The sequence below is a fragment of the Semicossyphus pulcher genome, unplaced genomic scaffold (assembly GCF_022749685.1).
Source record: "Semicossyphus pulcher isolate SPU_LCO1_2020_fin unplaced genomic scaffold, fSemPul1.0.p SCAF_14, whole genome shotgun sequence".
Classification (NCBI taxonomy): Eukaryota; Metazoa; Chordata; class Actinopteri; order Labriformes; family Labridae; genus Semicossyphus; species Semicossyphus pulcher.
In genome coordinates, this window is record NW_027211648.1 from 23,776,963 (window position 1) to 23,788,787 (window position 11,825).

Here is an 11,825-nt window from a genome sequence, read left to right on the forward strand (position 1 = left end):
GGTGGAGACTTTTGCGAGAAAAAATCACAAGCAGCGCCCAGTTAGTGTCGCGTTTTCCCTCACCCAGCAGTGGTTGGTCTGTCAGAGGGGTATGCGGAGCTAAGTGGCTACACTTCCGGTAGGCATTGTGAGGAAACTGTAATACTACAAATGCAAAGGCTTTCATCAGTGGGCCATAGGCTAAATCTGTTACCTCATTCAGAGATAGATAGTGACTTTACAGACATTTATTTACATAAAAATCTTCGAGATTACTTTAAATTCCTGAAAGAAATTTAAAAAACTGTAATATTCATCAGCTGTAAATGATTTTACTTTAAATGATGATTACTTTAACTGATTTACTTTACAGCCACTTGAACAGTAAATGGAAAATGGTGAATGGACTGTACTTATATAGCGCTTTTCTTGTCTTCCGACCACTCAAAGCTGCTTTTACACTACATGTCACAGTCACCCATTCACACACTCATTCACACACTGATGGCAAAAGCCCTAAGTGCCCATCTCCATCAGAGCTATGCCCATTCATACTTGATGGCTACGTCTACGTCAGTGTCTTGTTCAGTGCCCAAGGACATGACTATAGCAGTCAGGGATCAAACCCCCAACCTTCCAATTAAGAGGCGACCGACTCTACCACTGAGCCACAGCCGCCACAGTACAGAGGACTCCCACTCAAAGGCGATTTATCTGCTCTCTCACCAGCATGAAGCTGCTGTCAATAAAGCTGTTTTAGTTAATAACTAGAATGTCCATACAGGTCAGTGATAATAAGTTGGATACTTGGCTGTATTTTCTGTTCTGGGATTTCACTGTTCTATGTTGACATACAGTGACCCTGCCTCAGGACAGAGGCATAGCAATATCCACAGCATATCCACCCTCTCTTCCAAATATGGTCACACCTTGAGGCTTCAAAACAGGAGTCAACAAAGCAAAGGCTGACATTGGCTGACACAAGTCCACGACTAAATGTGAGCTCGAGACACATGTCATGGCAGTCCAAAGGGAGTTGAATGTTCCTTTACACAGTATTGACACAGGAAACAGTTTGAATCCTTCCAACGTCTTACATTTTACATTATTTATTTAACAGTGAATTAAAGATTATATGTATTCAGTTCGGGTCGTTCTGTAAATAACTGTATCAGTGGGTTGCGCACAGAAAACCCTAAACATTTTCATGTACAGCTACATGACATCAGCTGCATAATATTCAATGTATTGACACCATATTCTACATTCAACTAACGCCCCCCCCCACACACACACATACACACACACACACACACACACACACACACACACACATCCCAGCGGTGGGCCCGGCTCCTAATGCTCTAACAAGCTCCCTTTCTCCTCCCCTCGTCTCCTCTCCTCCTCCTGCTTCCATCTCTCTCAAGTGATCGCAGGAGTCGGAACACCGCCTCAATGAACTGCACTGCGGGAGAGAGAGGGAGAGAAAGGGGCTGAAATGGAGAGAGAGGGAGAAAGGGCTGGAGATGGCATGAACACTTCACTCTGTCCTCTCTTTTCAGCCACGCACAAGAAAATGAGTTTCTGACTCGACACAAAAGAGCCATTTTATCCTCCCCCTCCCTCCTCTATCTGTCTCCTGTCTGCCTTTCTCCCCTTTGCTTCTCTTTTTTTTCTCACACCAGCCTCTTTCCCTCTTTCTGCCTTATAATTTTCCCTCTTTCTTTCCCTTTCTTCCTCTCTAAGAGAGATATTTTCTGCTAATGACTTAATAAGAGGAGCCATCTGAAATTCAATTACTGTAGATTTCATACTGACGACTGCCATTCGGTGGAGGGATTGATGGATGAAGTCACAGATGTGTGAATGCGATGCAAGTTTATTTTCTTTGACGTCTCACTGGATTCTTCTCTTTGAGGCTGTAATTTCATGCAGATGTCACACAAAATACAAATACACAAAATAGGGTTAAAACGAGGACACAATCTATAAGAACACAGTTAAATGATAACAAAAAAGAAAAGGTGATATGATCGAAAGCTCCAGAATGGCTGCCAAATGTCAACTAGTGTTTCCAAGGTCAATAATGAGTCTTCTGGGGCGCTGTTTAGCTCAGTTGGTAGAGCAGGCGCCCCATGTACAGAGGCTACAGTCCTCGTCGCACTGATCACAGGTTCGACTCCCGGTCTGCTGATCATTTGGTGCATGTCATCCCCCACTCTCTACTCCCAACATTTCCTGTCTATAAAAGAAAAAAATAATCTTAAAAAAAACAAAAAAATGAATCTTCTATTCAAATAAATATAATATTTATTTGATATAACAGAAAAGAACAAAAGAATAAAAGATGGTGGCATAGCACCCGTTTTAAAAGAAAGGCTTTTCATTTCATTTTGAATATGCCCTGTAAAAATCCCGAACCCCGATTTCTAAAAAAGTTACTATGTTAACATAAAGTCAGTATTGTGAGGAATACAAAACATCCTATGGTGTGAAATGTGAATGTGATGCAATTAGTAGTGGCCTGAAAAAGTCAAGGAAAAATACAAGCATTATGGATAACAATCCTAGGATGATTCTAGGCTCAATCACCATTGTGTTATCTCATTCGGCGATAGATAGTGACGTAACAGACATTTATTTACATGAAAAAGTTTGAGGTTGTTACTTTAAATACAAAGTAACTACTCCAGTTGTTTTGGCTCCTATAAGTTTTATTGAACATGTTAGGTAAAAACAGTTTACACTGCTATCATGGGCTTTTTTGGAGGAGACATTTTGACTCACAACTGTAGGAAAAGCACATGATCAAATAAAATCAAGACAGCAGATCTGAACGAAAATACGAATGAATATCAATGAAGGTCGAAAAAAGATCAAATTTGAACCAGAAAATGGCAAAAATGAAATCTTGAGGCTGAAGCTGCAAGATGTTTTTAGATTTCTAATTTGTGGAGCGCTGGTTTGGCTCGGTTGGTAGAGCGGCCGCCCCATGTACGGAGGCTATAGTCCTCGGCGCATCGACGGCGGGTTCGACTCCGACTCGCGGCCCTTTCATGCATGTCTAACCTTTCTCTCTCCTCCCCACGTTTCCTGTCCATCTTCGTTGTCCTATTTAATAATAAAAAAAGGAAAAAGGCCAGAAGAAAAATGTCTTATTTATTTTACAAGAATAACGTAGGTAAGTCATATGACGGAATGCAAAATCCTGTATAATTGGTGACTGTGAAGACACCTGTGTGGCCTTGAAGTATTCCGAATGTAAAGGAGATAGTACCGCTCCTATAAAAGGTCTGAATCGACCCCCCCCCCCCCTCCTCATGTCGCCTCTGCCTAGTTGGAAACCTGGTGTTTGTGACACGGTGACACCAGGCCACAGACACCCCCACTGAGAGAAATAAAGAGGATGGGCGAAAAAAGGAGGCAGACAAAGCAAAAGTGATGAAAAGTAAAGTGACGGATCCTGTCATTTATCTCAGCGGTGGTACCATTACTGTATATTTATTTCTCTTTCTTCTCTTTGTTCTTTCTCCCAGTTTCCCTGCCTCTCTATACTTCTTTCTTTTCTTCAGGTGAAACCTTTTCACCTTCTCAGAAATGACAAAGTAGTGACCTTTTATAGAGCAGTACACTTCTATAAAGCTTTTTTATCCTAGTTGGTGCTTCATATTATCGCTCAATGTAAAAAACAATAAAATGTAGGATAGTCTGAGTTCCTAATTACATTACATCCACACCTCTCTCCCCCTCAAACACATTCATTCACCTAAGAGGGGAGGTGCGATGCAGGGGAGCGGAAAGCAGGAAAAGGCAAACGGCGAGTTCACATAGTGACTCGATGTGAGAGACGCAGGCTTGACACTCTGTGTGTGACTGCTGCTCTCTCCGGGAGAAGAGCACACACACCACATCGTGTTGTTATATCTCTCCTTCACCCATCTCACCCACTGTCCTCCCCCCTCACCCCTCCTGTGACTCACTGCAGGATTCTCGCCCTTCTTCCTCTTCACCCTTGCTATTTCCATCCTGTTCTATTTTTTTTTTACAAGTTGCCTTCCTCCCTTGGCATCTCGCCTCTTCTTTGCACCTTTAACCTCCTTCACTCTCTCTCTTCCACCTTTGTTTTCCCTCTGACTGACTAGTTCTCACTCATTTCCTTTTTTCAGCGTGGTTTTAGGGAGAGTTTGAAAAGTAATTCTGAAACAATGACTGCTAATTTCAGTAAATTGATAATGTGTGTTCTGACCTGAAAGGAAGCAAATAATGATGCCAAACGATTGCATACAAACTCAAAGCAAATCACAAGAGTTGATTGTTTATTTTAATCAAGCTAGAAATTCTGGTGACATGGTTGCGGAAAAAAAACATGCATTTTAAAAGTTGTTTAAAATTCTCATTTGCAGACAGACCTGGCAAAGAAAGACATTTTTACTTTTTATAAATCCACATAATGATATAGTTGTTTATCACATATAAATAGTTAGCTATAAGTGTTACGACATGATAGTTACAGTGATTGTTACAGTGAAACTGCCACTCACAGGAGTGAGTATCAGATATCCAGACAGTGTTGCATTTACCACAGTTGTCTCTGGTAGTAACTCGTGATTTTCCTCGCTGATGGTCGCTTTCCCTTTTAGCCTGCTTGCCTTCATCTGAGCGTTGAATTTGTTTCTTTTTCTTTGAATCTTCACTTATTTTTGAAGTTGTATATGTAGTCATCGATCTTTTCTTTGTTTGATCAGCTATAGTAGATTACTGTTTACTCGCAACACTTGCAGAGACCGGAAAAGCAGCCACTTAGCTCCGCCTACCCTCTCTGGCAAACCAACCACTGCTGGTTGATGGAAAACGCGTCACTATCTGGGTGTTGCTTGTGATTTTTTCCGCGAATGTCGCCACAGACACCCAGTCTGTAATACTGCAAATGCAAAGGCTTTCATCAGTGGGCCATAGGCTCAATCACCATTGTGTTACCTCATTCGGCAATAGATAATGACTTAACAGACATTTATTTACATGAAAATTTTTGAGATTGTTACATTAAGATGCTGGACGCTTCAATAAAGTTATCCAGACACAGTCCCTGGTGAAGGCGGTATAATTAACTAAGCTTAATCAAATGTTAAACTTGCAAGAAAACGAGGCAGAAATTTGCATCACTGCTTTAGACAAACTGCATCATCTGTCTAAAGTTTTCTTAGCCTCTGCTTTGCCAACATTTCCACTCACCCCCCACATCTCTATCCTCCCTCTTCCTCTTTAACTCTGCCTGCGCAGTCTGTCCCCCCACTTTAAAGGAGCCATATTGTTGTTATTATCATTGTCTCTAACTGGATCAGTTACCATTAGACCTGAATCTTTCTCCTTCTGAGGCCCATAGAGCTGCTCTCTAACCCAATAGAAAACCCATGGGTGCTATTACAGATGGCTGACCCATTCACAACACACACACACAGACACACACTGAGGGACAAACACACAGATTTCATTCTGAAGATTCATTGGCCTAATCCCATCACACACTCAAACAGGGACCCATGCACTTACATACACACATTGTGCCTGTTCACAACCAATCTTATCAAATACACACACACACGCACACAGAGACACACACACACACTGCTCTCATTGAAAATCCACGGTTATTGGAGCTCACTGAGCAAATGGTAATACTATTGGGAGATGATGGGAGTGAGTTGTGTGTCAGAGAGTATGTAACGGCTGCATATGGCTGTCATTATGGCTGGATGTATGAGTAGGACTAAGGAAGAGAGGGTAAATGTCATTCTATCAATGAGGTTATCTCTAATAGATGGACAGTTGAAGTCCTGGTTTCCATTTACTCTGCTCTCTGCTGAATCCCTGCGCCTCTCTCTTTCAATTCATTGCTGAAGGCTCTAATAGCAAGTGATAAAAGGGCTTTTAGATTAACTTGGAAAACGAGGTATACAGAGTTAACAAACCAGGGTTTTTTTTATTTAATTCATAGTATTTTATGATATTTTATTTTATTTATTTTATTCAGTTTTATTTTCTCTGGATGTCTTTTTGTTTTTTACATTGCCCAAGTCACATTTTATTTCGGGTATGTTATTTTTTTTTGCTATTTAATAACTGCTGTTTTTTTCTGCTCTGTTCAGTGTGATTTTGTTTTACCATTTTCTAGAGACTAAGATAACCCCACAACACAACAGCTTTATATAGCATTTGCAAAAATTTGGTTGATTCCAAAGAGGCAGATGACACCTTTAAGTTTTTGTCCTCAAATATTTGGTTAAGAGTTTTTCAGGATTGTTAGTGTGTAAGATATTCTACTTAAATCTTCCTTAAAGGGGCACTTCAATGATTTAGTTTCCATAAAATTGGCGGACTTGATGTACAGATTAAAAAAACAGGGCCTTTGAGATATCTTGACTTTTTGTCCCAAGTGTCAGTCATGCTTAAACAGTGGATACTACTTTTCCCACAGTGCAATAAGACTCTTTCTGCCACATTAACGTCAAAAACTTGAAACTCGCCTCCAGTCTGTGACGTTTGTTTCTGTTATTAATTTGTAGTCTCAAAACTTAACTGAGATAACCAAGATGACAAGTCTATGACATCAGCATGGTTATCTTTTGTACTTTGCCACTTCCTTTTGTTTTCTGTTGCTACAAGTATCCTCTCTTTGGTTTCACCTTGACCTTTGACCTCAGCTATGAGGAGCGTGCCCGATACTTGGAAACCATTGTGCAGCATCACCAGGAGCCAACAACATTTGAGGATTACGCAGCCCGAGTCTACAGTCCTGCTCCCTGCACACACCTGCCCTCTGATACAGGTAGGACATGAGCTTTAACTCGATGAACCGGCCAGTAACCAGACAAATATTACATCTCAGCACCAGGGATGCTGACTACACCAACATCTGGTTAACTGCTTAACATGAGTGAAAAATAAAAAAAACCTCATTAGGCCTTGCAAGGGTTGACTGAAAAGTGAAATTGGAAATCATCCCCCATTAAATGATATGTAATATTAAATCTTTTATTATGATAATACCCAAGGGTAGTAGAGATCCTGTGGGCTACTGCAGGGCACAAAGTCTTCAGATACACACTTATGTCAGTCTTATGGGTTATGTTTTCCCTCCAAAGCCATACTCGGCCTTCTTCTATCTCCAGAGCATCTTTGTGGAAGTAGCTGATCAGCCATAGAGGCATGCACATGAGTCATGCTTAAATAATAACTCTCATATGTATCCTGTTATGTTTATTACACAGAAAATGTTACCTTTGGTTGTGTTTTTTTTGGGTAAAGCGAAGTCATTTACTGTCTCTTGAGTCACACATATTCAAAATATACACGCGCAAAGGAGCACTGTGTGACCTATAGGCCTGTGTAGGTAACATATCAGTGTATTAATTTAGGGATACAGTGACAAGCGTGCCTGTGAGTGTCTTAATATGTGTTTAATTGTATCACTTTTGTTTTTCAATTGCTCTTCATCTCACCAGCTATTGTGTCAAAATATTAATAATTATACAATAATAATCAACCTGCTTTGAGGCTGAATAACACACAACCTGAGAAGCTATTATTTTACCCAAATGTTCATGTAGTGTGGTAGTCAATCCCCTGTCAGTAGTTTTATGTTTTTCTTTGGGTTGGCTATTGGGTTGTCAGTGTGTTGTTCAGCCCCAAATGTTATTTCAGAGCGCAGAATCAAAAAGATTGTCAGATAAGTATTTATTAGTGATATTCAAAACCATTAATTTCAATACTTCTTCTTATTAATTATTCTGATTACAAGTGGTAATATGAATATCATGTGCAGAATTCATATGATGCTTTTGAAAAACAGGTTTGACAGCATAATTGATCCTGTGCTCTGAAATAAACCTTGCTTAAATTTGACTTCAACCCTTCTACAGGTTCCCTCCCTTAACAGCTCAATGATAAAACATTCTTCTCTCTTTCTTTTTTTTCTAATTTCACCCATCTTTTTTATTTATTTATTGTTTTTCTTCTGATTTATTTTGTTTATTTTGCTTTGCCCTCTTTTTTCTTTATGTATTTTTCCTTTTTTTTGTCCATCTTTTCTTTTTGTCCCCCCTCCTTTAGATCGTAATGTCTCACTTGCCTATAGCTAAAAAAAGGTAAGCCTGGTCACATGATTGACACACCCCCTTCTGATTGGCTCTTCCTACTGACATTTCAGCCTAACCTTCGCTCTCCTCTGATTCCTCCAGCATTTTGTGTTTTCTCAAGTTTTCTCTCACTGTTTACTCCTCTGTGTTTTCCGCAGCTTAAGCAGGTCTGCATGTGTTAATAATTATATACTGAAGGAAGTTTCATTTTCTGCTCATCTGTGGGTGTAAAATGGTATGACTCATAATAGCCTGCTAGGTATCAGAGTTTACAGTAACAGAGCCGTTAATCTCTTGTGGGTCTAAATGAGCTTTGTAATAAGTAAAATTTTAATCTTGCAGCACATATTGTAATTTACTCTTGACCTCCTCCCACTTGGTTGATCAAGTTTACATTGCAGCTCTTATTTTTTTAGTTTCATTTATACTATGAAAACTGCTGCCAATACTGTATTCATTTTGAACCTGCATTATCTGATTGTTTTAGCCACATGAGGGCAGCAGAAAAACTGTCAACAAAACATACATATTATCGGCATATAAAATTAAAATTAGCAGTTACCTGTTTACGCATTTAGTAGAAATTAGCATTTATTTGGAGGTGTTTATGTGACCAACGGTCAAATATAAATATATGAAGTCTTCTTTTAGCCATGTTTTGGTCTCCACCAGCTGCTGGGGAAAATCTGACTCTTTAAGGCATTATTTTTTCCAACAGACCTCTGCCTAACCCCGTCCAGCTGTGTTTGGGTTAGCTAAAGTTAGTTGCCTCAAAGTTTGCCTTCAGGGCTTCCTGCCATGAATCGTTTCCTTTAAGGAGTACAGGAAACCACTGTTCCAGTCATGTCTAAAAGCCAATGTTGACCTAGCCAAGCTGTTTCGGTGCCCAAACCTATCCACACTACAACCATTTCACAAAGTCTAGGTTAAAGCACCAAAACTACTCAAAAGATCTGATTTGTGATCTTTTTAACGACCTATTGGCTTCCTGAGCTAATCACATTACAAAAGTGCCAATCAGCATGGTAGGGTGGGATAACTCTATAGAGAAAAAAAATACATTGAGCCAAAACGATGAAGCTCTGCACTGTAAAACGAAAATAATTCAAAGTCTAAAGTGCTTCATCAATCTCAGAGAAACTTATAGTTTGTAGAAAACTGTAGTTTAAAATGGGTTACTCCTTATGAGAAACCTACACATCTTTTTCCAAAGACAGATGTGTAGGAGAGGAAAGAGTCCATCAAAAAGTGCTAGCAAACTCTTGGTATAATATTTAATATATAATATTGGTAGTGTTTTGGTACTAGACCTTCATTCGGCAAACAGTAAGTAAGGTATATAACCTTTTAAGGAGCAAGGTCACAAAGTGCTTCACAAAAAATCACAGTACAATAACAACAACAACAACGATCAAAAAATGAACAGAAAACACAGAAGAGAAAAATGCAATTGTACAAAATTATGTTACATGGTCAAAAGCCTAATTGAAAAGAATATGTCTTTAACTGCTTTTTAAAATCATCATTTGAAACCCCAAACTGTATATGAGTTGGAAGAGTGTTCCAAAGTGTCGAAACAAGAGCCCTCAGTCGTACACAAGGAACAATAAGTAGACCCTGGTCAGAGGAAAGTCTGCAAAACAGTTTGCAGACTTTGCAGACTTTCTAGTACCAGAACTGCAAGTTAGACAGTTTGCGGGAGTTTGCTTGCAATCTAGTGTTGACTTAAAAATATTGATTAATATAGCTATTAATTCAGTGGCCACAACCCACAGTTAAAAGTCCCATATGTAACTGTTAGAAAATACACATTCCTAGCGACACGGTCGGCTGTTGCAGTCAACCTTCTCGCACGGACACTCGCAAGCATGAATGAGCATCCAGGGTTTTTCCCGAAGACACACAAATCTGAGCATGCTCAATCTCGGAACTCACCGGCTCTGTTTGCTTTTCACTGATGAGACGTGTTCATTGACTGGCATCATGTCCAAAATCAACACTTTGTCATAATACGTAAGTTAATATCATGTTAGCTGGCAAAGTTATTTGTCAAGCTAGATAACTGACATACACACTCAGTATTTTGGTAGTCATAACGTTAGCGAGCATGCTTAGGTTAGCCAACTAGCTCTAACACACTGCATGACTCCGGCATTGTGCTTCGTAACCAAATGGCAAATTAGGACCAGCAAATCATCACAAGCATTAGCTGACATTAGCCAGGCAGGGCAGGGCGGCTGGAGAGAGCTGGGATAAAGCACTTGTGCTTTGAGAGTAAAAATGTTGCACCCAGTGAGACAAAAATGCTACACGTGGGTTTTGTTTCTATGACAACAATAAGTTTTACTTACTACAGAGCTAACATCAAGCTTACAACGCGTAGCAAGAAAGCCAGTTGTTGGTCTGTTTTGATCCCCAAAAGCAGTCGAAGGTCTCCATGATTCAAATGCCGTTGTGTTGGTGTTGTTGTGGGTGCCGGTCCTTTGTTGGCAATATCTGTCTACATTTCACAGCTTGCATTGTCTCGTGTTGCACACTGTGGACTGTAGGGGCAGAGAATGAGCTCTCGGCAGAGGAACTCGCGAGCGTGCAGATACGTCACATCCTCTTCTTTCGCAGAAAAAACATTCCGAGTGCTTTACATAAAAATCAGCCCACAGGCTGTTAGAGGCAATGGAGGAAGTTGGGCAAGGTCTCAGTTTTTCACTTCCCCTGCTTTACTTTCACACATTGGCAATAAATAAATGATATTTGATTGATGAATACATGTAAAATCTTACATATGGCCCCTTGTAAGGGAATATAATATAGCGTAAACTAATTTGATTACATATTTGTACAAGTTCTTTTTCCAGCTCTTATGTTGCTCCATTTTATTTTTCATTAACCTGGGTTTTAGATTCAATATTACCTCATACATATTGACAGTTTTTTATGTTGAAGGATGTTGCTTGGTCATTGGAATAATTCTGGGTTATTTGAAACTGTGTGTGACTTATTCCTCTAGATGTGCTTCATACCAAACTACACTCAGTGACCTGCTGAAAATGAGACATCCTTTTTATAACATGTGATATTTCTGCTCTTTAGCCCGTTCACTCACTCTGTAATTTTCCTGTTTGTTCTGTTAACCTGCGACTTCACACTGACCTTGTGAAACTTAACCTCTAACCTTCTGTATGTTCCTCTTTCTCTCTTGGTGTTGATGTAATGTAGTACTGTAGCACTGGGTGTGCGCACACACACACACACACACACACACACACACAAACACACACAAACACTTTAAAATGGGTAAGCATATCTAATATAGTTATACACACATTTTCTCAGTGTTTAACTCAACTAACATTAAAGTTTGTTTATTATATTTCTACCTTTAAAATAAAAGTAATATTAACTACTTTCTGTTTTATGTGAGTATATAAGTTGCTTGCAGCGTTTTGTGTTGTTGTTTTCTTTCCATTCTTTCTGTTGAATGTTTTGTTTTTGTCTTGTTTTTATTTATTTGTTCTGTTTTCTTTCCTTTCTCTGACCATCCCTCCGTCACTTTCCTGAACTGTTCCTTTGTCCTTTTCCTTTCTTTTGTTCTCTCTTTCCTGTTCTTTTTTCCTCCCTTCCCCTTTATATTTTTCTCCTCATTCCTGAACGTTCATTCCTTCTTCCAATTTCTCTTATTGTGCTCTCCATTCCTTTCCTTTCCTTTTGTTT

The 11,825-nt window shown here is 39.5% G+C and overlaps 1 protein-coding gene across 3 annotated transcripts in view; it reads left to right on the plus strand.

Moving 5' to 3' along the window:
* ralgapa1 (Ral GTPase activating protein catalytic subunit alpha 1) overlaps nt 1-11,825 on the plus strand; it is a 77,621-nt gene that overhangs the window by 61,267 nt on the left and 4,529 nt on the right. For all 3 annotated transcript variants that reach the window (XM_069662440.1, XM_069662441.1, XM_069662442.1), the window contains one exon: nt 6,681-6,805. In XM_069662440.1, coding sequence (XP_069518541.1) covers nt 6,681-6,805 — 125 coding nt within the window. The remainder of the gene's footprint in view (nt 1-6,680; nt 6,806-11,825) is intronic.